The following is a 27,636-nucleotide window of genomic DNA, read 5'->3' as shown; positions in this document are numbered from 1 at the left end:
TATAGAAGCCCTAGGAAGCTAATATTTACTGGCAATTACTCAAATCTTTTTAAACATCATGCAGGTCATAAGCGTCCTGTTTGCAAACTCTGCTGAAGGGGAAGAAGGTGTGGTCACTGGTTGTTTATCCCCAATCCACAGATGGGCCCAGCCGAAGGAGGAAGCAAAACACACAGGGCAGTGGACCCTCCACATCCAGAGGGTCCCAGCCAACCCTGAGGAAGGGAGTCTCATGGGTCTTCAGGGCTCTTCCCCAGGCTTAGAAGGAAGCTATCACCAGGAGCCTCTGTCTTGCTTTTCCCTCCCACTACAAACCACTTCCCCTCTGGGAACCCTGGTGTCCTTGGCTATATGAGAATAACAGAATTTACCTCACAGACTTGCTAAAGGATCGAGGTTACAAAAGCATTCTGCGAGAGGCTGTCTTTCCTCCTGGAGATGGAGGCAACAGACATAGACAACTTGAGGCTCCCACTTGGCTGGGAAACGGGGAAACATTCTCACGTTCTCTCAAGGCCATGAAGCTGGGAAAGTTCTAAGCACAAACTGAGCCCTGACACCAGTTGAGGCTTCCAGAGAAATGAGAATGATAATAAATTAGTGTAAAAAGAGTTAACAACACACCCTTTAAGCCAAGAAAAAAAAATACATCAGGAGGGACAGTCACAATTGAGTAGACTGAGAGGAGGTGTGAGGGGCTGGACCATAGGGCCAGGAGGGAGAGAGGGGTGAGAGGGGTGAGGGTCCCCCTCCCAGCGCCTGGAGATGGGGAGGAGTGGAATAGGCTGTGGGTAGCAGCTGCTGCGAGTGTCCACCCCGACCAAAGCAGCTGCTCCTCCTCTGCCCAGGCCCGGCCCGTGCTCTGTGGCCATGCACCTAGCAGGCACCTAGCGGGACAGTGGCGTCTGCTTCAGGGACATGAGCACCGAGCGCAGGCGGGACACATCTTTGCACTGCTTGCTGCTCTTGGGGTTGAAGTCACACAGCTGGGCCACCTTCTCCCACTCTGTGCCTGGGGTCTCCTCCTTGGATTCCTTCACGAAAGCCTCCTCGGACGCCCTGCAGGTGGAGATAGGACAGGGGGTTTATAGCAGTCTGCCTTTCCCCAGCCCTTCCCTTGAGCAAGGCCGCTTTGCCCAGCCTACTCTGGGGCACTCTGTCCTCCCCAGCCTTGCGCCCCCCTGACTTCAGAGGAGGGCAGCCTTGGCGCAAGAGGAAGCCTAGCTTGGTCCTGAGGCAGGACCTTGCTATCACCTCTTCCTGGAACACACTTCCCCCAGACTTGCTCCTGGCTTGCTGCTTCTTGCCACTCGGGTCTCAGTGCAGGCCTTACCTGCTCAGAAAGGTCTTCCCAGCCTAGGCACCTTCTGTTCATGACCTCCCCATCAGGAGTTCCCAACCTGGGGTTCCTGACACCTAAAGACCCTTGGAGGACCTAATGCAGGACCTTAGCTATTTTCACCATTTCCAAAAGCTTGGCAGAAGTAGGACATTGACTAACCACCTAACAGAAGCACCTAGTTCAGCATTGCCCGAATGCTCTGTGTGAGGATTCCCCAGAAAGACTGTGGTCAAATATCTATGGAAAACCCAGCTAAAGAGGATCTTTACAGCAAGACTTTCAAAGCCTTTAATATGCTGTGTGCATCGTGACCCTCCAAGGTGGGTATGTGATGGAATCTACCACATCCCAAGCATATTTCACTACAGAGCCCCTTGTAGCCCAGAACCACCATTGTCTCTGTGGAGCCAAAGCCTGGGGCATGAATGCTCCACTGGAGTCTGCTTTTGGTTGGAATCAAGTTAGGATAAAAACTGGCGGTCCTTCATCAGAAGTTCTGGTTGACAGTTACAGAAGCCACTGACTAAGGGACAGTAGAGAAACAAGTAAATACAGTATAGTGAACAAAATCTAACATGGGACTCATTAAGAGAAAGACAATAAGGGATGCTTAGGTGAGGAGAGCTGGGTCTATGTTCTGTTTGGCCAGTGAGGGTCCCTCAAAAGTCCCTGGAAGCCCCCTCTCCATCTCAAGCAGGACCAGTTCTGCCGATGCCAGACACAACTGATGGCAGGAGCTCTCCACGGAGGATCTGACCCCGGATCAGGTGACCTGGCCCCTCTCGAGCAATGCTGGCTGTGTGCTCATTTCATAGCCTGTAAAATGAGGATCATAGCTCTGCCCTACCAACTATTTCACTGGCCTGAGAATTCAATGAGGTAGCAAGTGGGCCTGGGAAAAAGAGAAGTGCCGCGTGGAGCTGGGTGGCAAGTGGGGATGAGGGAAGCTATCCTAGGAGCTGTCCCTTCAGGGTCCAGAGGCTCTCCTCCGTCCTTGCAGCTCAAAGTGTCCATGGTCCAATGGCACCAGCATGACGACACAGTTTGTCAGAAATGCTGACCCTTGGGCCTCCCCACAGTCCTGCTGAATCAGAATCGGGGTTTTCACCAGACCCCCTGATAATTCACAGGCATGTGAAAGTTTGAGCCTGGGCGCAGTGGCTCACGCCTGTAATCCCTATACTTTGGGAGGCAGAGGCAGGTGGATCACTTGAGGTCGGGGATTCGAGACCAGCCTGGCCAACATGGTGAAACCCCATCGCCACTAAAAATACAAACAATTAGCTGGGTGTGGTGGCAGGCACCTGTAATCCCAGCTGCTCGGGAGGCTGAGGCAGGAGAATTGCTTGAACCTAGGAGGCGGAGCTTGCAGTGAGCTGAGATCATGCCACTGCACTCCAGCCTGGGTGACAGAGCGAGACTCCGTCTTAAAAAAAAAAAAAAGTTTGAGAAGCCCTGGTCTACATTCTCTCTTCAGGGCTCTCCTGGGTGCTCTCTGGGCCATTTGCTCAGGCTCAACAGAAGCATTGAGCACCCTGTGGTATTTCACAGCACCCATGCCCATCTGACATCCCCATCCCTTGCTGGAAGCCTCCTGTGGCTCCCCACTGCCTTCTGGATCAAGTCTGAGCTCAGCCTTGGCACAACAGGAGCTTTGCAACCAGCCCCAAGCCAACCACCTCCCAGCCTCAGCTCCCACCCATCCTCACCATTCCGGCCTATAGAGCTTCAGCCACTGCAGCCAGCTGGGCCTTTTCTCTCCGGATGCCTTGGCCCCAGCTGCTCCTCCCACCTTCTCTTCCCACCCTCCCTGTCCAGCAAACTCCTTCTCACACTTGAAGGTCAGCTGAAGGTCTTGCATCTCTGAAGCCTGCCCAGGCTCCCCAGGCAGACAGTGGCTTCCAGAGTTCACTGTGTCCTTCCACGAGGCCCTTATCACAACACACTCCAGACCGTGAGCACCGTGGGGAGCGGCCTGTGGGTGTCTTCCCAATCTGGCACAAGGTGAGTGCCAATGAGTACTGAATGAGGGAGAGTGGAAGGAAGCAGACGAAGGCTCTGGTGTGCTCTGTGCCCTGTAAGAGGAGGCTTAGCCTCAACACACAACAGGCTGCGAGGGCACACCTAGAGTGAAGAACAGAAAGTACTTTCTCTTCAGCTCCAGAATCCCCACCGCCACCCTCCAGGATGCCTCTACCAATCAACTGAGGTTGGCATGAGATAAAACCTGTTTGCCAGCCCTGGTCTCGATTACTCATCACACCAAGTAGACCCAAACCTGAAACGTGAGCGGGCCTGTGGTGGTCTGGGCAGGGGCTGATGGCCAAAGTTAGTGCACTGGGGCAGGAGGAACAGACGGATGTCACAGAGGAGCAGCTCTTGTCCTTCACATGCCCCCAGCATCCCATGCTCAGTGTCTGTTTTGTTCAATAAAAGACCCCTTCAGTCAGGCACGGTGACTCACACCTGTAATCCCAGCACTTTGGGAGGCCGAGGTGGGTGGATCACCTGAGGTCAGGAGTTCGAGACCAGCCTGGCCAACATGGTGAAACCCTGTCTCTATTAAAACTACAAAAATTAGCCGGGCATGGTGGCATGTGCCTGTAATCCGGCCTACTCGGGAGGCTGAGGCAGGAAAATCGCTTGAATCCAAGAGGTGGAGGTTGCAGTGAGCCGAGACTGCACTACTGCACTCCAGCCTGGGTGGCAAGAGCAAAACTCCATCCCAGAAAAAAAAAAAAAAAAAAAAACCCTTCACCCCACACACTCACCAAGAGATATCTCAGAGGGAGGGAGTTTGGGTGCCTTGCCATTTGCCCCTCCCACATGGGAATGAGTGCCAAGCACATTCCTTTCTCTGCCTTTATCCTGCAGGGCTCTGATTTAGCCAAGCAGCCTCCAATTCGCTGGAGGGAGGGAGGTGGTTGGTGCCTGCACCCACCAGGGCATTTGCCTCCTGCTCTGACCATTGCTCCGAGCCCAGCCACACTCATTTATATCCCACAAGCAGGAAACTCAAGAAATTGTGGTGGCCATTCCCTCTCTAGCTCCCCCCACAGAGAAGCAAAAGAGACACGTACACGTAGCCGATGATATCAGCATCTGGCTGCTGGTAGAATGCTTTGTCAGCGATCCTTGAGGGAAAGGTTGAGGGAAGGGGTTAGGTGGGGGGAGACAGATGGCAAGACAGACAGGCAGGCAGAAGGTTAGACAGAGAGAGAGAGAGCATTAGTACCTCCCGTGGGAGAAGTGTTAGGAAGCATAGTTCTGGAAGGCTCAGCAACGATCCACAGACCCAAATAGGAGAACGGGGACCTTCACCCTGGCCCCAGCGCCTTCTCTAAAATCCATCCCTGATCATGTTACTCCTGTTCAGACCCCTTCAGTGGCTCCCCACCGCCCATGTCACTGCCCAGCTCATCAGCCAAGGCCCTTACAACGTGAGCCCACAGGTTCCTGCCTTCTCTCCCACCACTCCCTGGTCCCGTTGCCCAATACATCACATTTTTTTCTTTCGTACCCAGGTCTAGAATGCGCCCCCTACCCCCTGCCCTTTTTTCCCTGATGACTTCCTAGTCATCTTCCAAAGCCCAAGTCCCAAGACACAGAGGTCCCTCCCTGACCTGTTTCCTTGCTTCCATGGCCTTCGTGCAGAGGGCCCTAGTGTATTCGAGCTCAGTCAAACGTGTGTGTTTCTCCTCTGTGCCCTTTGAGGACATAAGACTGGGTCCTCCTTATCTCCACCTCCTCAGTGCCTACCCCAGAGCCTGGCATACAGCAGTTCCCTAGACAGAAGGGTAGCTCTTCCCAGCACAGGCCTTTCCCTTCCTGGAAGACCTTGTACCTTGAAGGGCACAGCCTCAAAGGCAGGAAGCATTGGGCAATGTTCAGTCATGTCCCCATAGCCCCCCTCATGTACCCATAGCCCCCTCATGTCCCCACGACCCCCTCATGTCCCCATTAGCCCCTCTCATGTCCCCACAGCCCCCTCATCCCCACCCTCTCATGTCCCCACAGCCCCCTTATGTCCCCACAGCCCCCTCATGTCCCCATGGCCCCCCTCATGTCCCCATGGACCCTCTCATGTCCCCACAGCCCCCTCATGTCCCCACAGCCCCCTCATGTCCCCACGACCTCCTCATGTCCCCACAGCCCCCTCATGTCCCCATAGTCCCTCTCATGTCCCCATGGCCCCCTCATGTCCCCATAGTCCCTCTCATGTCCCCATGGCCCCCTCATGTCCCCATAGTCCCTCTCATGTCCCCACGGCCCCCCTCATGTCCCCACAGCCCCCTCATGTCCCCACGACCCCCTCATGTCCCCACAGCCCCCTCATGTCCCCATAGTCCCTCTCATGTCCCCATGGCCCCCCTCATGTCTCCATGGCCCCCCTCATGTCCCCACAGCCCCCTCATGTCCCCACGGCCCCCTCATGTCCCCACGGCCCCCTCATGTCCCCATGGCCCCCCTCATGTCCCCACGGCCCCCTCATGTCCCCACGGCCCCCTCATGTCCCCACAGCCCCCTCATGTCCCCATGGCCCCTCTCATGTCCCCATGGCCCCTCTCATGTCCCCACGGCCCCCTCATGTCCCCACCCTCTCATGTCCCCACAGCCCCCTCATGTCACCACCTTCTCATGTCCCCATAGCCCCTCTCATGTCCCCATGGCCCCCCTCATGTTCCCACAGCCCCCTCATGTCCCCATTAGCCCCCTCATGTTCCCACGACGCCCTCATGTCCCCAGAGCCCCTCTCATGTTCCCACAGCCCCCTCATGTCCCCACGACCCCCTCATGTCCCCACAGCCCCCTCATGTCCCCATAGTCCCTCTCATGTCCCCATGGCCCCCCTCATGTCCCCACAGCCCCCTCATGTCCCCACGACCCCCTCATGTCCCCACGGCCCCCCTCATGTCCCCACAGCCCTCTCACGTCCCCATGGCCCCTCTCATGTCCCCACGGCCCCCTCATGTCCCCACCCTCTCATGTCCCCACAGCCCCCTCATGTCCCCACCTTCTCATGTCCCCATAGCCCCTCTCATGTCCCCATGGCCCCCCTCATGTCCCCACAGCCCCCTCATGTCCCCATTAGCCCCTCTCATGTTCCCACAGCCCCCTCATGTCCCCACGACCCCCTCATGTCCCCACAGCCCCCTCATGTCCCCATAGTCCCTCTCATGTCCCCACGGCCCCCCTCATGTCCCCACAGCCCCCTCATGTCCCCACGACCCCCTCATGTCCCCATGGCCCCCCTCATGTCCCCACAGCCCCCTCATGTCCCCATGGTCCCCTCATGTCCCCATGGCCCCTCTCACGTCCCCACGGCCCCTCTCATGTCCCCACAGCCCCCTCATGTCCCCACCTTCTCATGTCCCCATAGCCCCTCTCATGTCCCCATGGCCCCCCTCATGTCCCCACAGCCCCCTCATGTCCCCATTAGCCCCTCTCATGTTCCCCACGACGCCCTCATTTCCCCATTAGCCCCTCTCATGTTCCCACAGCCCCCTCATGTCCCCACGACCCCCTCATGTCCCCACAGCCCCCTCATGTCCCCACGACCCCCTCATGACCCCATTAGCCCCTCTCATGTCCCCACAGTCCCCTCATGTCCCCACGACCCCCTCATGTCCCCACGACCCCCTCATGTCCCCACCCTCTCATGTCCCCACCCTCCCATGTCCCCACAGCCCCCTCATGTCCCCACAGGCCTCTCACCGGTTGTTGATCTTGTTCTTCTCTACTTGTTCACTCTGGCGCTGGTTCCACTCCTCCAGGTCTTTCTTGGCCTTCTCCCGCCATTCCTGTTCTGTCACCTTAGACGCAGCATCTAGGACCCCACAGAAGAATGAGCAGCTGCTTTCCAGCTGGGATGCACAGGCCTGGCCACCCCGGCTGCTCCTCCCCTGGCCCCTGCCAGGCAGCCTCAGGGCCACACCGGCCCAGTCCCACATTAAGGCATGCAGGGTTCCATGCACTCAGAGGACTCCCCACACATTCCACCCCACACACAGCCCACCCAGCCGACCCCGCCTCAGCCCCACCCTCACCCAGCTCTTGCAGCCGTTTCCTCTGCTCCTCTCGCCACTTGCGGATGCTCTCAGGCTCCTGGGTCAGCCTGTCAGCCTGGGCAATGGCTGCGTAGCCATCGGCAGGACCGTTGGCCTCCTACAACACAAACACGCAGCAGTCTATCCAGCCAGCGCACCTGCCCCACTGCCTCTGCTGCCCCGCTGGGGACTCGCTCATGCCTGGAAAACTCGACCTCAAACCACCTCATACCCACCGTCTCCGGTGACTACACCTATCTCTGCACTTGCTGTTCCCTCTGCCAGCAACACTCCACCACCTGTGTGACTGCGGGCAACTTACTCACCCTCTCTGTGCCTGATCATTGCCTCCGGCCCAGTCATAGGTTTTGATACCCCCTAAGCAGGAGACTCAAGAAAGCGTGTGCCAGCCACTTTCTTTGTCGTAAAATGGGCTAAATAACAGTATGCACCCTGATGGGAGGACATAAGGATGAGTTAAAAATTATAAAGAACATTGGGCGGGTGGCTCACACCTGTCATCCCAGCACTTTGGGAGGCCGAGGCGGGCGAATCACCTGAGGCTGGGAGTTCAAGACCAGCCTGACCAAAATGGAGAAACCCTGACTCTACTAAAAATACAAAAAATTAGCCGGGCATGGTGGCGCGTGCCTGTAATCCCAGTTACTCCAGAGGCTGAGGCAGGAGAATCACTTGAACTTGGGAGGTGGAGGTTGCAGTGAGCCAAGACCGCACCATTGCACTCCAGCCTGGGCAACAAGAGCAAAACTCCGTCTCAAAAAACAAATAAATAAAAATAAAATATAAAAATACTGCTTGGCACAGTGAGTCCCTTATGTTACTGTCATTAAAATCTCTATTGTGGTTGTATCAACTCCTAACACTTAGTCCAAAAAGACCTCACTTTATTTATTTATTTTTTTGAGATGACGTGTCCCTGTTTCCCAGGCTGGAGTGCAGTGGCGCGATCTTGGTTCACTGCAACCTCTGCTTCCAGGTTCAAGCGATTCTCCTGCCTCAGCCTCCTGAGTAGCTGGGATTACAGGCACCCATCACAATGGCTGGCTAATTTTTTGTAGTTTTAGTAGAGACGGGGTTTCTCCATGTTGGTCAGGCTGATCTCGAACTCCTGACCTCAAGTGATCCGCCGGCCTTGGCCTCCCCAAGTGCTGGGATTACAGGCTTGAGCCACCGTGCCCAGCCCAAAAGGACCTTACTTTGTAATGTGTTTGTCTGTCTCTGCCATCAGGATGTCATCTCTGTCCTTTTCACTGCTGTGTCCCCAGAGCCCAGCACAGCGCCTGGCCCAGCAGATGCTCAGTAGATGTTTGTTGAGTAGAGAAGAATCCCTGAGATAATGCAGCATGATCATAGCTCAGATCACACCATGGGGAAGACCTTGGACTCTGCAGCCTGTTGTCTCGGTTCAGATGCCACCTCTCATACTATGAAATGTTTGTAAGGCCTGGGAGAAATTGCTTAACCTTGCCTGACTTTTGTTTTCTCATTTGAAAAATGGGGCTGGACATGGTAGCTCATGCCTATAATCCCAGCACTTCGGGAGGCCGAGGCAGGAGGATCGCTTGAGGCCAGGAGTTTAATACCAACCTGGGCAATACAGCAAGACCCTGTCACTATTTTCAAAAAAATTTTTTTAATTACATAAAAAAAAGGCCAGGCACGGTGGCTCATGCCTATAATTCCAGCACTTTGGGAGGCCAAAGCAGGTGGATCACTTGAGGCCAGTTTTTGAGACCAGCCTGGCCAACATGGCGAAACACCGTCTCTACTAAAAATATGAAAAATTAGCTAGGCGTGGTGGTTGCTTAGGAGGCTGGGACTTGGGAGAATCGCTTGAGCTTGGGAGGCGGAGGTTGCAGTGAGCGGAGATCATGCCACTGCACTCCAGCCCGGTCCAGAGTGAGACTCAGTCTCAAAAAAAAAAAAAAAAAAAAAAAGGAAAGAAAAATGGGAATAGACCAGGCACGGTGGCTCACGCCTGTAATCCCAGCACTTTGGGAGGCCAAGGCAGGTGCATCACATGAGGTCAGGAGTTAGAGACCAGCCTGACCAACATGGTGAAACCCCATCTCTACTAAAAACACAAAATTAGCTAGGCATAGTGGCCCGCACCTGTAGTCCCAGCTACTCGGGAGGCTAAGGCACAAGAATCACTTGAATCTGGGGGCGGGGGAGGTTGCAGTGAGCCGTGATCACACCACTGCACTCCAGCCTGGGCAATAAAAGTGAGACTCTGTCTCAGAAAACAAAAAAGGAATAATATTAAGAACCCCTAAGGGCTGTTGTGATTTAATGCTAGAATATTTGTGAGACATTTAGAAGAGTGTTTGCTGTGGACTGCTGGCTCAGTGAATAGTAGCTAGAATTACTACTATTATTATTCCCATTTTACAGAGGAGGAAACTGAGGCCCAGAGACATGGTACAATGTAGTGGCAGAGCCAGGGCTGGAGTCCAGGTCCCTGACTCCCAGGCAGGGGCTCTGCTCATGTCTCCCCACCGCTTGCCAGAGCTGGGGACCCAAAGCGCTGAGGACTGTGAGCTCTGCTCACAAGGGCGTGGCACCCTCTGGTCTGGCAAAGCCTTTCCAATCCAGGTCCAGCCACACCCGCCCTCCACATTCCTGTCTGCAGGCATTCCACTCCAGCCGCCCCGCCTTTGTCTCCTGGGGCTTCTGGCCTGCAATAGTCTCCCCTCCCTCCTCCTTCAAGCAGTTATCAAAACTGCCATGACTGCCCGTGTTGTTTGACATCTTCTCCTCACAGGAGTGTCTGGCACACCCTCTGTCCTATGGCGCCCACCTATCCTCAGTGCCTGAATGAGCAAAGATCCTGGAGCCAGCAGGCGCCCGGTTCCAGGAGGAGCTCTGGGAGAGGGAACACAGATGGCACATCAGGGCTTCCGTCTCCAGCTGTCTGGGGAGTGAGGGAAGGGCAGGCCCAGGACAGGGGTGCAGCCTGGCTCCTGGGATCATCAGGGCAGCCGGGCGCCACCCTTACTCCTCTTCCAGCACAGCACTGCATTTCAATTCAGAGACTCTCTCCTAACATCCCAGTGGGCCCTTCTGGGGCCCGTATCCGGAGAACACAAGTTCACCGCTGCTCCTTTCTGGGAACAACGCTGCTCTGAGGCCAGGCTACAAGGACTCCTCCCAGCACCGCTGCCCAAACCTACAGAGCCTTCCATCTGCAGACAACTGCACTGTTACTTTGGGTATATGGGTTTACCCAGGTGCCTTATTTTATTTTCTTCCCAACACTTACCTCTATCTAAAATGACTTGAGAGGTCAGAGAAGTTGGAAATAAAAATAAAAATACAACGAAGGCAGCCATCTGACCACCACCCAATCCCCACTCCTTGAGCAAACATGTACTGAGCCCTTTCTCTGTGCCTGCCCATGTGGGTGTTCAGGAATCCCAAACGCCACTTGACTTTTCATTCCCCAAACTTGCCCCCACCCTCCATCTGAGAAAAAGGCACCACAATGCCCTTGTGGGGGAGGAGGAAGGGAAGAGAGGGTCATATCTGAGCGTTGTCTTTAGGGTGGCATCCACATGGCATCGAGACCTCAGCCTTTAGGTCTATGAGAAGGGGCAGTGGGGGCTGCCTCCTCCAATCGCCACTCACCCACTCGCCTTGTGTCGCACAGCATTTTTACAAAACCTCCTTTGCTTTCTTGGATTTTTGTTCCAGATGTTAAAATGAAAGCCTAGGGACAGTGAACAATTTCCCAAGGGTACTAAGGCCCCAGCCTCATGTTCGTCCTTGATTTCTCCTTCCTTCCCATGCCCTCAGCAAGTCATCAGCAGGGCCTGTCATCACAATCTCTAAAACTCTCCCTCCGGCCCTCACCACCCCTGGCCTGGACCACAGATGGTCTCTGCTTCCTGCAGCCTCATCTCCACAAAATGCCCGAATGACCTGTTCAGAGCCTAAATCCGATTTATCATGTCATACTTTAAAATATCCAAAGGCAGTCGGGCATGGTGGCTGGCGCCTATAATCCTAGCACTTTCGGAGGCTGAGGCAGGCAGACTCCCTAAGCTCAGGAGTTCAAGACCACCCCAGGCAACGTGGTAAAACCCCATCTCTACTAAAATGCAAAAATTAGCCAGATGTGGCGGCAGGCGCCTGTAATCCCAGCTACTCAGGAGGCTGAGGCAGAATTGCTTGAACCCGGGGGATGGAGGTTGCAGTGAGCCAAAATCGTGCCACTGCACTCCAGCCTAGGTGACACAGTGAGACTCTCTCAAAAAATAAATAAAACTAAAATAAAAATAAATAAATTAAAATAAAACATGTGAAGGCTCCCTACTATGGCTAGAACAAAATTCAAGTGATCTGGTCTCTCCCTGGGCCTCTGATTTCTGTACTCTATCTGTGCACTCTTGCCACACTGGCCTTCATGCAAGCTCATCTTGTATCCCCTCAGAGGCTTTGTCTGGAACATTCTTCCCCTAGAATCGAGGGGCTATATCTTCCTAGGGTTTCCTCTGCCTCCTGATTGAGGCCTTGGCTTGTTTACCTGTTTATTATCTGTGTTTTCCCCCTTCCCTCCCCCCAAAAAAGTAAGCAAGCTCCAGGAGGGCAGAGGCTGCCTGCTTCTATACAGCACCCAGCACCGGGACAGCCTGGCTGCAGGAGCCTTTCAAGAATTTTTTTTTTTTTTTTTTGAGACGGAGTCTCGCTCTGTCACCCAGGCTGGAGTGCAGTGGCTGGATCTCAGCTCACTGCAAGCTCTGCCTCCCGGGTTCACACCATTCTCCTGCCTCAGCCTCCCGAGTAGCTGGGACTACAGGCGCCCGCCACCTCGCCCGGCTAGTTTTTTATATTTTTCAGTAGAGACAGGGTTTCACCATGTTAGCCAGGATGGTCTCAATCTCCTGACCTCGTGATCCGCCCGTCTTGGCTCCCAAAGGGATTACAGGCATGTAATTACAGGCATGTGCTGGGATTACAGGCATGAGCCACCGCGTCCGGCTGCCTTTCAAGAATATTGAATGAATTCACAGATGTTCAGGCTTGGGGACAGGGATGAGCGAGATATCTTCCAGGAAGTCCGGACAGGGAGTCCCTCGCAGATGAGAACCATGGCTGGGGAAGTGTGAACCTTGCTGGAACACAGGTCAGGTAAAGAGAGTGGGGGAGGGCACCATTCTTACCTGGAGACAGAGCACAGTGGTAAGAGATGGGGAAGGGCATTTCAGGCCAAGAGCCAGCACGTGTAGGAGTCACGTGGGCCTGAAGCCTTCGGGAAATCAATACACACATGCAGCCAGATGTGGGAGGAGAGGAGTGGAGAGGGGCCCTGGGCAGGAGTCTCTTTTCATCTGTATCCTTCAGGGCCTGCCATCTCCATAAAGCCTGCCCTAATTTTTTTTTTGAGGCGGAGTCTCACTCTGTTGCCCAGGCTGGAGTGCAATGTCAGGATCTTGGCTCACTGTAACCTCAGCCTCCTGGGTTCAAGCGATTCTCCTGCCTCTGCCTCCCAAGTAGCTGGGATTACAGGCATCTGCCACCACACCGGGCTAGGTGTGGTGTATTTTTAGTAGAGACGGGGTTCTGTCTCTACTGTTGGCCAGACTGGTGTTGAACTCCTGACCTCAGGTGTTCCACCTGCCTCGGTCTCCCAAAGTGCCAGGTTTACAGTCATGAGCCACCACGCCTGGCCAAGCCTGCCCTAAATTAAGACTCCAGAGAACTTGCAATTAAATGGCTTTCTTTAATCTTCGCAACCCTACATGGTTTTTTTTTTTGTTTTTTGGTGTTTTTTGTTTGTTTTGTTTTTTTTCTTTTTTGAGATGGAGTCTCACTCTGTCACCCAGGCTGGAGTGCAGTGGCGTGATTTCAGCCCACTGCAATCTCCACCTCCCGGATTCAAGCAATTCTCTGCCTCAGTCTCCCAAGTAGCTGAGATTACAGGCGCCCACAACCATGCCCGGCTAATTTTTGTATTTTTAGTAGAGACGGGGGCTTCACCATCTTGTCCAGGCTGGTCTTGAACTCCTGACTGTGATCCAACCGCCTCAGCCTCCCAAAGTGCTGGGATTACAGGCGTGAGCCACAGTGCCCGGCCCTTTTTTTTTTTTTTTTTTTTTGTTAGACAGAGTCTCACTCTGTCGCCCAGGCTGGAGCGCAGTGGCGTGATCTCTGCTCACTGCAACCTCCGCCTCCCGGACTCAAATGATTCTCTTGCCTCAGTCTCCCGAGTAGCTGGGATTACAGGTGGGCACCATCACGCCCGGTTAATTTGTTATTTTTAGTAGAGACAGGGTTTCATCATGTTGGCCAGGCTGGTCTCAAGCTCCTGGCCTCAAGTGACCCGGCCCCCTCGGCCTCCCAAAGTGCTAGGATTACAGGCAGGAGCCACCACGCCCAGCCAAGTTTTATTCTTTTTGTTTCACAGGTAGGGAAACTCTATCTCCAAAGAGCCAAGGTCACCCAGCCAGGAAGTGACACAGCCAGGATTCAAACTGAATTGCTGGGTGTGACTCGTCACACAGTAGCAATAGGGCCCATGCACCACTTCTGTGATGCATGATTTGTGTTCCTGCTTGTCTCCTTCTCAAGACAAGACTAGAGACTGGGTCCCCAGCTCCGGTTGCCCCCAGGCCTCTGGCCCGCCTTCCTCTGGGACACACCCCCACACACCACCCGAAGCTCAAATAGGGGCTGGGTCAGGAATTTGTGAGAAGCGTCCAGGGCTACAGAGCACTTTTTCCACAGCCCTGTGTGGCAGCGGAGCGGAGCCTCCAATGCTCATTTTACAAATGAGAAACCAGGCTCAGAGCAGTTAAGTGACTAGCGCACAGCCAGCTAGCTGGGAAAAAGCAGAAAGTGAAAGTACAGGTCTTCTGACTCCATCTAAACCTCTGCTGCAGCCTGCAGCCTGCAGCCTGGGCGCGGGAACAGCCTTAAGGAAACTTTCAGCCCCACGGTGTCCTGCCCCAGGCCCAAGGTGCCAAGGCTGGCCAAACCGGGTCCACATCTCTACCCCTTGCAACCAGCTGCAAGGCCCACTGATGCACTCTAGTGGGGGCTACGCAGGGCTCACCCGAAACCTTTGGCCCCTCCTGGCTCTCCTGGCACGTCCCTTTGTGCAGCAGCTCCCAGGCTCGGGTGAACCCCGGACTGAATGACCAACCCTCTGCGGCTTTGCACATGCTCTTCCCTTGACCAAGGCCACCCACATCCCCCTGGGCAGCCTCGGAACCCCCTGCCAGCATCCCCTCACAGTTGTGTTCCCTAACTTTAGGGCAGGCTCTGGCACCTGATCCTGGATTCAAGTTTTACCTCTTACTATCTACACAACTCTAGCGAGCTGTTAACCCCCCTGATTAAAACAATAATGACAACCGACATCACAGGGAGTTGGGAGAACTCAGGGAGATCATGCACGTAAACCTCTTGGCTGGTGCCTACACAGAGAAGAACTCAATCTGTTAGCTCCTAATACTTCCCCAGAGCCAAGCCCTCCCTTCCTGGGCTCCCATCTGCCTCTTTCCAGGTCCCTGTCTTCTATCAGAAGCGAGTGTGGGACCAGGCACAGTGGCTCACACCTGTAATCTCAGCACTTTGGGAGGCTGAGCAGGAGGACTGCATGAGCCCAGGAGTTTGAAACCAGCCTGGCCAATGTAGCAAGACCACATCTCCATAAAAAAATTTAAAAATTAGTCAGGCATGATGGCCCTCCCTGTAGTCCCAGCTACTCAGGTGTCTGAGGCAGGAGGATCACTTAAGCCCAAGAGGTCAAGGCTGCAGTGAGCCTTGATCACACCACTGCACTCCAGTCTCAACTACAGAGCGAGACCTTATCTCTCAAAAAAAAAAAAAAGAGCTCTTTTTTTTTTTTTTTGAGACAGGCTCTTGCTCTGTCGCCCAGGCTGGAGTGCAGTGGCGCGATCTCTGCTCACTGCAAGCTCCGTCGCCTCCCGGGTCCACGCCATTCTCCTGCCTCAGCGTCCCAAGAAGCTGGGACTACAGGTGCCGGCCCGGCTAATTTTTTTGTATTAACCACCACGCCCAGCTAATTTTTTTGTATTTTTAGTAGAGACGGGGTTTCGCCATGTTCACCAGGATGGTCTCAAATTCCTGACCTCATGATCTGCCCGCCTTGGCCTCCCAAAGTGCTGGGATTACAGGCGTGAGCCACCGCGCCCAGCCAAGAGAGCTCTTTGGAGACTAACTACCCAATGGATTTGCCTCCATATCCATTTATTTGCTGCCCTAGCAGGTGTGTAGCCATAAAAGAATGTGCACTGACGAAATGAATAAATGATCAAACATATAAACCAAATGAATAAACAAGTGGCTGGGTACACAGGGGTGTGGAGGGCACGGGAGAGCGCTGGACACTCCATCAGAGGGGCTGGGCTTTACATCCTCCTTCTACCGCTCACCGGACTCGTGACCTTTGAGAAGTCCCTTCCCCGGGCAGCTTGGCTCTCAAACCTGTTAAATGAGTGACAACATCCTACTGCCGGTGGGAAGTGAGGCTCACGAGATGCTATGGAAACACTCCGCAGCCCATGGAGGGCATGTGCGTGAGGGACAGCATGGCTGCTGTCGCCCGCTGTTCCAGTGTGGCAGGGCCCACGCCTGCTGCCCTCAGTGCACCGTGGCCAGGAGAGCACAGTGCCACTGCCAGCAGGTAAAGCCCCGAGAAGCAGCTGCCACTTATTATTTCCGGGCTGCTCAGAACTGATTTTCCTGCCCCTGCCCTACCCCTACCCTTGCCAGTGACAGTGTCAGGGGCCACAACTGGGCTCTCCTTTAATCACCTGAGCTTCTCAGTGGGGAGATCAAGTCACGGCCAGGAGGGGTGGCAACCAGGAGAGCTCACCAGTGGCTAGAGCAATGTTCTGACCCCTCCCAAGCTCTGCAGAGAGAAAGGGGCAGGAATAGCCAGGACCAGAAGGCAGGAGGCGACAGTCAGGGCCAGGCTTGTCTCAGTCTAGCTCCCTAGAATCCCTCTCCTGAGGGACCCCTCTGCTGGGCCCACCCATGAAAGCCTCTGTGGACCCACACCAGCCAAGCGTGTGCTGCGACTCCAGGGATGGCCAAGAGGATGAGCCACATCCTTCTTTGGGATTGATCAGCTAAATCTAAGCTAAGCTGAGCTGCTGATTCCTCTAAGTAGCTCAAAGGAGGATGATGGGAGTATTAAGGGAAAGGAGAGAGGATCTGTGCAGAGGTGGGGAGGCAGAGTCCTGCAGGGCCCTTCTGTCCCTGCCCCTCCCTGGCTGTGCCAAATGGAGCTGGAATAGGTGTAGGCAGGCTTGTCCTTAGGCTGTGTTGGCAATCGGGTTTGCAGCTGGACCCGCTCGTGGTACATGGACTGCAGAAAAGAGTAACAAAGGAAGCACAAAAGCTTGGTCCAGGATCCTTGAAAGTGTTGGGTGTGTACAGGCCAAGGTTTCTCCTCCCCAGGCAGGTGCAGGCCAGACCTGCTACGCTCAATCTTAAAGAGCTGGGGCTTTCCACCTGTGACCCAGCTGCTGCGGCCAGCCAGTTCCAGCAACAGAGCGGTAATGCAAAGCACACCGGGTCAGAGGTCAGGAGACATAGGCAAGCTGGGGATTTGCCACCATGCTTCTGAGTGACTCAGTTCGTCTGTGACCCTGCCCTGCCTGTAAGGATTCTAGGATGGCACTGATGTGATATGATTTACAAATAAACACACCTGCTGTGATTCTTAGTAACAGTGAAAATAAGAGTTCTCACTGAGATTGGAAAAGAGGCCCAGGGTTCCTCAGATTCACCCAGGGCTCACCCAGGGATGAGGGATTGGGAGGGAGAAGGCGAGGGGCCAAGTCAGTCAAAGGGGATGCACTCCAGAACTGGCTGATTTCCTAGGTGACTTTGCATTCACCACTTCACCGCTCTGAGCTTCACGATGCTAATCTTTAGGAAAGGTAAATGATCCTGCTCAGAGTGTTCTAGGTCCTTTTTTTTTTTTTTTTTTTTTTTTTTTTGAGACAAAGTCTCGCTCTGTCATCCAGGCCAGAGTGCAGTGTGCCATCTCAGCTCACTGCAACCTCTGCCTCCGGGTTCAAGCAGTTCTCCGGCCTCAGCCTCCTGAGTAGCTGGGATTACAGGCACCCACCATCCTGCCTAGCCAATTTTTGTATTTTTAGTAGAGACAGGGTTTCTCCATGTTGGCCAGGCTGGTCTCGAACTCCTGACCTCAAGTGATCTACCCACCTCAGCCTCCCAGTGCTGGGATTACAGGCGTGAGTCAGTGTGCCCAGCCACGTTCTACATACTTCTGTGGTTCCAAGCATATCTCCAGCTCTGGGTCCACTTTAGGACAGAGAACTGTGGGGTCAACCAAAGTTCTTCTGAATGTGCCCAGAGCCTGGGCAGCCTAAGTCTCAGTGATCTACCAAGCTGCACAGCAGCAAATCCTCATTCTTTGACTCCCTCGGGCCCAACCAGACATGAAGCTGCTGAAGTCCTAGAGATCGACTTTTCCAGCTTGCTGATAGTTAAGTAATTTTCCAGAAACAGGACTTGGCCAGTTTCCCTGCATAAGGTACCAGCCCATCCCTCTTACATAAGAAAATAAGGATTGTTTATTCCCCCAGAGGATTTAAGAAGCCAGCTCCTCCAGGGCGGGGCTCAGAAGATCCCACAGCCGAAGTCCCCAGGATCAAGGGTTTTTGGCCCAGTCCGAGTGGGAATGAAGGCTCTGAGGGGAGGTTTAGCCCCACCAGGCATCTGGTTGGGGGGCCGAGGTGAGGACGATTGCACGCTTCTGTGGTCTGAGTTCCCTCAAAGTACTAAAATGGATTTGTGTGTATTCAAGGGGAAGAGAGTCAGGCAGGTGCAGACAGAAGCAGTCTTAACTAGAAATACACTTACTAGGGTTTTCCTTTTTTTTTTTTTTTTTTTAAAGACTGTCATGCCGGGCAAGGTGGCTCACACCTGTAATCACAGCACTTTGGGAGGCCAAGTTGGGTGGATCACTTGAAGGTCAGGAGTTCGAGACCAGCCTGGCCAACATGATGAAATGCCGTCTCGCCAGGCGCGGTGGCTCACGTCTGTAATCCCAGCACTTTGGGAGGCCAAGGCGGGAGGATCAGGAGGTCAGGAGATCAAGACCATCCTGGCTAACACAGTGAAACCCTGTCCCTACTAAAAATACAAAAAACTAGCCAGGTGTAGTGGTGGACGCCTGTAGCCCCAGCTATTTGGGAGGCTGAGGCAGGAGAATGGCGTGAACCCGGGAGGTGGAGCTTGCAGTGAGCTGAGATCATGCCACTGCACTCCAGCTTGGGCGATAGAGTGAGGCTCCATCTCAAAAAAAAAAAAAAAAAAAAAACAGAAACGCCGTCTCTACTAAAAATACAAAAAATTTACTAGGCAAAAATTAGCTAGTGGACTTCTGTAATCCCAGCTACTCAGGAGGCTGAGGCAGGAGAATCACTTGAACCCAGGAGGCGGAGGTTGCAGTGAGCCGAGATCGTGCCATTGCACTCCAGCCTGGGCAATAAGAGCAAAACTCCATCTCGAGAAAAGAAAAGAAAAGAAAAGAAAAAAAAAAAAGACTCACCCAGGCTGTAGTAGTGTAATCATAGTCACTGCAGCCTTGACCTCCCCAGCTCAAGCAATCCTCCCACCTCAGACTACTGAGTAGCTGAGACTATAGGCACACACTATTGCCCCAGCTAATTTTTCATTTTTTGTAGAAACAGGGTCTTACTATGTTGCCCAGTTTGGTCTCAAACTCCTGGACTCCTGCGATCCTCCCACTTCAGCCTCCCAAAATTTGGGATTACAGGCGTAAGCCACTGTGCCTGGCTGGGTTTTCCTTTTTTGTGCTATCTTAAAGAATTTTTAAACAACCTAGTGAAAGTGAATGCCCTTTTCTTATCCCCATCCCACCCCGCCCTTGGGGCTAACCATTGTTAACAGCTGGTACACATCCTTTCAGATATGTAGTGCAAACTTTTTTTTTTTTGAGACAGAGTTTTGTTCTTGTTGCCCAGGCTGGAGTGCAGTGGCACGATCTGGGCTCACCGCAACCTCCGCCTCCAGGGTTCAAGCAATTCTCCTGCCTCAGCCTCCCAAGTAGCTGGGATTACAGGCAAGCGCTACCACGCCCAGCTAATTTTGTATTTTTAGTAGAGATGGGGTTTCACCGTGTTAGCCAAGATGGTCTCAATCTTCCGACCTCATGATCCGCCTGCCTTGGCCTCCCAAAGTGCTAGGGTGTGAGCCACCACACCTGGCCCAAACATATTAAAAAAAACAAACAAACCACAGGACCATACTGTGTATATTATTCTGCAAGCTGCTTTTTCCACTTAATATATTGTGGACATCTTTTCGTGTCAATACAAGAAGCTCTGACTGCCCTTTTATTTTTTTATTTTTTTTAAGACGGAGTTTCACTCTTAATCTCCCAGGCTGGAGAGCAATGGCATGATCTCAGCTCACTGCAACCTCCGCCTTCTGGGTTCATGCAATTCTCTTGCCTCAGCCTCCCAAGTAGTTGGAATTACAGGCACCTGCCACCATGACGGGCTAATTTTCTGTATTTTTAGTAAAGATGGGGTTTCACTATGTTGGCCAGGCTGGTCTTGAACTCTGACCTCAAGTGATCCACCCACCTCAGTCTCCCAAAGTGCTGGGATTACAGGCGTGAGTCACTGCGGCCAGCCCTGATTGCCCTTTTTAACAACAGCATGGTTTTCTAATCTATCTATTCAGTCCCCTGATGCTGGACACTTAGGTTATCTCCAATTTGTCTGCCATTATAAATAATCCTGCAGAGAATCTGGGTGGCCTTGTCCAATTATTTCCTTTGGGAAAATTCTGGAAGTGGAATATCTGGACCAAAGAGCCCGCCCTGTGTGTGGAGATGGCCTGGGTTCTGCCTCCCGTCAGTGGTACATGGTCAGGGAAGGCCTTGCGCTGCCTTCATCTCATGCCACCGTGGGCTACTTGACCTCTCCCTCCCAAAACCAGACATCACCATGGGCAACTTGAGGTTACTCCCCATCAATCTCGATCACTAGTGGTCCTTATTCTTCTTCCCTGCCCTCTACATGACAAGAAAACATGCCAAAAACCTTTCTCTATGTTCCCACCCCAACGCATCAGATATAATGAACAGGAGAACTTGGAGCTGTAAGCCTACAACAATGAGGCTTTAAGTTACTGAGATCAGGGCTGTTGGTCCTCACCACTGCTGAGACAGAGCCTTGCTTACCCGAAACACATCTCCATTGACTGTGGTCCCCATGTCCTCAGAACCAGCTGGAAAGAGAACAAGGAGATAGCATTACTCACTGTTTAGCTTATAGCAAGCAGGAAATAGTCCTACATTAGCCCCTCAACCCAAACTCTGTGTACACCCATGTATATATTGACCCACATATAGCAGACATAACAGATATATATATCACTTAGGCTCAATCCCATCCCTGACTGTTTACAAAGCCTCTCACAGCCATTAGTACATTTTATTTTCACCACAGCCCTGCAATGAAATTGTTGTCAACCCATTTTACAGATACTCAAGCTGAGGCTCAGACAGGCCATGCGATTGCTCAAAATCACCCAGCCAGTAACAGCTCCTTACCTACCCGAAATCACCGACCCCTGGCCATGGCTGGGAATGGCCGGATTACCTGTGGAGCCTGTGCGGGTGAGTAGGCTGAGCTGCTGTAAGCTCAGGCTGGGGGCTATACTGGATAAGGAAAAGAGGGGCCTATCCCTGAGGTGCCTGAAGCAGCTGCTCCTCCTGGGTGAGCAGGAGTTGCAGTTCCCACCAGACAGCACCTGGCACATTTTTTCTCTTTGTGCCCCTCCCAGAAGGAATGAAGTTTGCCCTCAGCAGTGACTCCTCCCTGTCCCTTTCCTTGACATCTGATTAGTCACCAATTCCTGGGGCTTCGGCTACAACAGTGACATTCACAGCTGCCCTCCACTCTCTCCCGCAGCTCAGCCCCAGGCCCGGCCCTCAGCATCTTGCACCAGCACAACTGCTTTGCCTGCTAAATAGGGGCAAACAGCTGGGAAGACACAACTGTGTCTCTTTCTCTTCTCCTGTGTCTTTCCCAGAGAGCTGCACGCACTTGTGCCTTTGCAGGTGCGCAATCATTATCTGTTGAATAAACAAGTAAATAAATGCATGAAAGAAAGACAATGAATGCACGGCTTTTGCCCATTCACAGGCCCCCTTGACTCCAGCCTCTCCCATCCCTCTTTCAAACCAACTGCCAGGGCTGACAGTCCGTAAAACATGCACTTACCTGTGCCTCTCCTCTGACTCAAAATGTCATGAAAACAAACTCCAAAGAAATCCACTTCCCATGGACCACAGTGGCCTGTAGCGCCTGCTCCTGCCTTGGGGACTTTGCAGGTGCTGTTCCCTCTGCCTGGAAGGCTGCTCCCTCACTCCCTTCAGCTTCTGCTCAAATGCTGCCTAATTAAAGGCCTCCCTGACCACACCCGCATCCACCCCTTGGGCACCCCTTCCTATTCCTCCAGCAGTATTAAGCGCTTACTACAGCCTGCTGTTTATTTGTCTATGTGTTTATGATCTGTCTTCCCCCATCGAACAGACCCTCCATGAGGGTGTGGACTTGCTTTCATCCATGATGAGGCTCACCACCTGCAACAGTCCCTGGCACATGACAGAGACTCAATAAATATTTGCCAGATGAATACATCTAACCTGGAACATGAGGATCTCTACAATCTGGCCCTGCCCTTTCCTGGCTCACTTCCCACCAGCCCATCCCACAAACCCTAAATTCTGGTTTCCTCCTTCCCCAAACACACCACCCTCATCTCCATGCTTTCGTCCTGCTTCCCTCTCTAAAGAACGCTTTTTTGGATCCATTTATTCTCCAAGGTCCAGCTCATAAGTCACCTCCTCTGGGAAGCCCTCTTCTGCTTCCTCTACTTCCCCAGGCACTTCTGGTAGGTCTCACTTTTGGGGTATTCCAGGATATCATACAGTATCCCCCACCCTCTTGTGCAATTACTTATGATCCCCAGGGCCCATGTGTACCCCCTTACCCGGCTCTGTGTCCTACTCAGCTCCTCAGGGCTCCAGCACAGAAGGGGTGAGCAGTGACTGTTGGCTAAATGCAAATTGAATTGTTCTTTTGAGGCCTGCTGTTATCTGCAAGGCTCTCAGAAACTGCCGTGCCTCCTAGCAAAAAGCCATGGAGGCCACATGAGGTTATAAGGCAGATAGTCAAACAGCCCTTCACCAGCCAGAGAGGGCAGTGAGCAGCGACAGTGTGTTTGGCCTGGGGACTGAAGGGAAGGATACTTAATCCCATGGAAATAATCCCCGGGTGACATAAATCATAATTGACTTTACTTTCAGAGTCAAACAGTAATGGATTCCAACCAACTCTGTCAGCTGTCACCCCCACTCCTTCAGATAAGGCTTCTCCTGCATGGGTGTCCTGGCCCCTAAATCACAGTGGGACCAATAGGGTTTCAGTGGCAGCATCTTCCGCAAAGGGACTTCTTCTGCAGGGCTGTCTCCTCTAGCAGGGCCTCACGTTACCAGGGTCTGTCTATTTCCTGGGATGCCGGTCAGTACACTTGGCCTTCTCAAGAAATTGCACCACTCCACTCCGCCCTGACCAACCCCAGTCTCAGACCCCACATCTGCACGCAGCTGCCCGGAGCCTACCCTGACCGACAGAAAAAGTCTCTGCCCAGCCTCAGCCTCCAGAGTGTTCCTCTGGAGATGCCGTCTCAGCCTCCTTGGGAGTCCACACACACCCACACAGCGTTCCAAGTACCTGTTCCCACAGGGCTCTCCACCCGCTCACTGCACATCTATCACCGGGAGTCCACACTCACAGGCCGGCAGAACAGGACTGAGGCAGAGGCACGTCCCGGGGATAAACCCCTGGGTGTTTGCTTCCCTCAGCTGCCTGGCCCATTTTGGAACAAGGGCAGAGAGGGTCCAGAACATTCCTGTGAGCTTACTGAGGCCCAGCGGGGGAAATGGGCTTGCCCAGAACTGACAGGCAAGTCAGAGCCAGGCCTGGTGCTGAGAAAACTGGGTGTGAAAATGGAAACCTACCCAAGGCTGATGAATGGAAACAGTGTCCATCACCCAGATCACCCAGGGCCACAGGCCCCGCCAGAGAGGAGGGGCTCCCTGCAGCTCCAGCACAGGTCTACAGCAGATCCCTCTTTCCCCAGGGGCACCGGAGCCCAGCGGCAGCACGGAGACTGCTAATCTGAGGACCCCAACATCCAAGAGAAGGTGCCTCAGAGGTACTGACTGGCGGCTGCTGCTACAGCCAGTTTTTGCTCAACTCCCAGCAGGCCAGGGTGCCTTTTCTCTGCCCCATCCAGGCTCCTGGCACACATCCCTGGTCAGGGGAAGATTACCTGTTCAGCACTGCATAGGCTGAGAAGGTCAGATCAATTCTAGTCCGTCTGGCCACCCACTGAGCCACCATCCCTCAACACCTCTCTGTTCCCCAACTAGACTAAGGAAGGCAGCTGAGGCTTTGCAGAGTCAGCAGGTATGTGCCTGGGAGACCCTCAGAAGGCTGTGTCCCCGCCAGCTCCCTGGAAGAAGCAAGCGTGTCTGTTTCTCTCCCTGTCACCTCGGGTCTGAGGCCAATCTGTGCCCCATCTCTGCCAAGGACAGAACTTCCCATCCAGGCTCTAAGCCCCTGGAGCCCCACCGTCCTGGGAGAGGCCACAAACTGCTCAGCTGCCGGAGGCGTCTGGCTGCCCTCGGCCTGAATCCCATCCTCTCTCCTGAGGTTCTGGCAATGGCTCCCCTCAGCAGGACCTCCCCACAAGGCCTCACTCCTCTTCCCTGCACCCCTCCCCCAACAGGCCCCAGTGAGCCAGACTGAAGAAAAGGGTGGTCTCACAGAGGTGTGGACCAATGAATACTGGTGCATTAACTGGGGCAGGCATTTCTCAGGAATTCCCTGGGACAGGGCAGGGTCTGTACTGAGGTGCTGGAAGCTGCCACTTCAGAAGCCCTCCATTGCTGTCTCAGACAGGTGGCAAAAGACCCAGTGCTTCTCACCCCACATCCTATCTCCTCCCAAGGAGGTGACTGCTACACATATTTTTTTTAAAGACAGGGTCTCACTGTTGCCCAGGCTGGAGTGCAGTGGCATGATCACAGCACACTGCAACCTGCCTACACCTCACGGACTCAAGCGATGCTCCTGTCTCAGCCTTCCCGAGTAGCTGGAACTACAACTACAGCTACATGTCACCACACCTGGCTAATTTTCATATGTTTTGTAGAGATGGGGTTTCACCATGTTGCCCAGGCTCCACAGCATTTGAAAGAGAATGGAGCCCAGAGTTGGGAGGTGTGGGATCAAGCCCTAGATCGGTCACTCCTGGCTGTGTGACTCTGGGCAAGATACTCAGATTCTCTGGGCCACCAGTTTCTTGCATGTTACAAAAGCCTGGTTACATTTCTCATATCAAGGAGATACAGAGATGCTTCAAACTCCTCAGCCACAGGAACTGTCTTATTCATTTCTGTATCCCTAGTGTCCTGGCACACAGTAGGTGCTCAGCAAATGTTGAATGAATACACACATGACTGTGAAGAGCCTTGTAAACATCATTAACCAAAATATATCTATATGTATATATGTCAGCACTATTACAACAGGCCCATAAACCTCTCCAAAATGACATTAACAGGAAGTAAAACCTGTTTTGGATGCACCCATGAAGGTGATATCTACTTTTTGTTTGTTTCTTGAGACGGAGTCTCGCTCTATTACCCAGGCTGGAGTGCAGTGGTGAAATCTCAGCTCACTGCAAGCTCCGCCTCTCGGGTTCACGCCATTCTCCTGCCTCAGCCTCCCAAGTAGCTGGGACTACAAGCACCTGCCACCACGCCCGGCTAATTTTCTGTATTTTCAGTAGAGATGGGGTTTCACTGTGTTAGGCAGGACGGTCTCGATCTCCTGACCTCATGATCCACCCGCCTTGGACTCCCAAACTGCTGGGATTACAGGTGAGAGCCACCGCGCCTGGCTGATATCTACTTTTTTACTAAATATTTCACAAAATCATTCTTGCTAGCCAGAACCAGGGCAGGAACATCATTGATAAAGATGATCTCTCAGGGACGAGGCATGAACTCTGAAGCCTGAAGCCAATTACAGTAAATCATGATAGCTCTGGACCACCTTTGGAAAACCATTAAGTCGACAACTACAAAACCCTGAAGGGCCCTACGGGCATCTGACTGATGCCTCTTTGCGGCCCACACTCCGGTGTCTAACTCAGAGCCAGACACTTGGAAGGCAGTGTGGTCAGGTGGAGAGGGCTTCGAGTCTGACAGAAATAGGTTTAAATTCACGGCCAGGTGTGGTGGCTTACACCTGTAATCCCAACACTTTAGGAGGAAGATGTGGGAGGATCGCTTGAGCCCAGGAGTTCAAGACCGGCCTGGGCAACACAACAAGACCCTATCTCAAAAAAAGGAAAAGAAAAAATATATAAAAAATAAAAAGAATCAGGTTTAAATTCTTGATCTGCCACTTATTAGTTATTTCAATAGCATACCCCTTTGAGTCTCAGTTTTACCATCTCTGAAATGGGTTCTGTAACATGTATGAAATGATTAAATGTAACCAAGGCGCTTAGCCCAGCGACTGCCGGAATGGCAGGTGGTCACGGGGGAAGGTTAGTGACTTCCTGGAGCACCCAGGGTCCTCTTTTTTCCCAGCTGCAGGAGAGAGCTAAGCCCGAGGGACCAGGACGGCTGTGTTCTGCCCACACCTGCACACTTAGCTGGGAGCCTGGGACAGCCAGGCTATTAGGAGGCTCAGGAGGGACTCTCCAAACTAAGCTGGGGTTGGATTCCAGAGCCGGGCAGCGGGGAAGCTGGCCTGGGGATGAAATGTCATGACCGAATTCCTGTCCCGGGAGTCACCGGATCCACAGCCCCAGGGGAGGCCTCATCCCCAGCTCGGAAGTACTACATGGAGAGCTCCAAGAAGATTCTTCCCCACGTCCCCCAGCTCCTGCCCCGGCTGACCTAGAGCAGGCTCTCTACCCTGTGCCGCTGGGCCCCGGCCGGGGTCCCCCGGGTGCGCGCCCTGAGCCCCGCTCCAGGCCCCGCGCTGACTCACCCCCACTCGTGGGGCCCAGCTGCGCGGGGGCCGCATGGCTGCCGGCAGATGCCCCGAAGCCCTCGTCGTTCTCTATGCCTGCAATCTCGCTCTCCTGCTGGGCCAGGAAGGCGGCCGCCGGGTCCTCCTCCGCCGCCTCCGGGGCCCCGCTCTCCGACGACGAGAAGAAGCCAAAGTCATCAGCCATTTTCCCCGCGCCTCCGCCGGAGCCTCCGCTGCGCTCGGCTCTGCCCGCGCCTGCCCCGCGCTGCGTCCGGCGGCCGCGACGCTGTCACCCGAGCCGCGGGGAGCCGGCTTCGGCGGGGACGAGCTTGGCGCGGACCGCACTTCCTCTCCGCCACCGGGCCCGGCTGGCTGTCACTGCGGTGCGGACGCCGCGGCGGGAGGAGCGGAGCCGGAATGCGGTGACGTCAGCGCGGGGGCGGGGCCGCAGCCGCAGGGCCGGGAGGTCGCCGAGCAGCGGCCGCAGGAGGGCGCCTCAGGACTGGGCGCAGCGCTGGGCCCGGGACCCGCGCGGCGCTTCCCTCTCTCCGCAGCGGCGCCCAGCTGCTCGTGTCCAGGACACCAGGGCGAGGCACAGCTCCCGCCCGGTCTGGAGGCGAAGCGCAGGGCACAAAGTGGCCGTACTGTGCACTGGGCCGCGATAGGAGGCCAGCTGTGGCCTCGGGAACGCAGACCTGGCTCCTGATTCATTCTGCAAAAGTTTCTTCTCCTAAGCTGGGGTGTCATGCACCTCATTCTATGAGCCTCCGCCTCTGTAAGAGGAGGAAAATTGAGGCTGGGAAAGGCTGCCCCGCACCTTTTCATGCAAGTCCAGGTCCTTCCCACTAGGCCGTGTTGTTTTGTGCATTTTTGGTGTGTATCTCCCCTTGAGGAGGCTTCAGTTCATACGACCAGAATTTGAATGGCCCGGCTGGACCCCTTAAATGTCCTTTAGGTATGAACCAGCCTGAGAAAGGCAGACCTGGTTTATCCAGACAGCCTGCCACTCTCCGCCGCTGCCCGCTGCCCTCCGTGAACAGGCTCTGAATGCCTCCTCCCTGCCTGCGCTTTGCCAAGCACCAGGACAGCAACGTTTTATAAAATCCAGCCATGGCCATGCGGAGATTAC

The 27,636-nt window shown here is 53.9% G+C and overlaps 1 protein-coding gene across 2 annotated transcripts; it reads right to left on the bottom strand.

The window, feature by feature from the left end:
- Positions 1 to 612: 612 nt before the first annotated feature.
- Positions 613 to 26,926, bottom strand: CLTB (clathrin light chain B). Of its 2 annotated transcripts, XM_037992771.2 has the most exons (6): positions 26,526 to 26,926; positions 20,627 to 20,673; positions 7,390 to 7,507; positions 7,058 to 7,169; positions 4,423 to 4,476; positions 613 to 1,059 (listed from the first exon to the last, which is right to left on the bottom strand). In XM_037992771.2, the coding sequence occupies exons 1-6, from the start codon at positions 26,710 to 26,712 to the stop codon at positions 888 to 890; spliced, it is 690 nt and encodes a 229-aa protein (XP_037848699.1). In that variant the 5' UTR covers positions 26,713 to 26,926; the 3' UTR covers positions 613 to 887. The 2 variants fall into 2 exon arrangements, with proteins under 2 accessions (XP_037848699.1, XP_008013562.1); XM_008015371.3 differs by lacking the exon at positions 4,423 to 4,476.
- Positions 26,927 to 27,636: the final 710 nt, after the last annotated feature.

This window comes from Chlorocebus sabaeus, chromosome 23 (assembly GCF_047675955.1).
Source record: "Chlorocebus sabaeus isolate Y175 chromosome 23, mChlSab1.0.hap1, whole genome shotgun sequence".
Lineage (NCBI taxonomy): Eukaryota > Metazoa > Chordata > Mammalia > Primates > Cercopithecidae > Chlorocebus > Chlorocebus sabaeus.
Note: the sequence above shows the minus strand (reverse complement) of the source record. Positions and strands in the feature narration are given on the sequence as shown.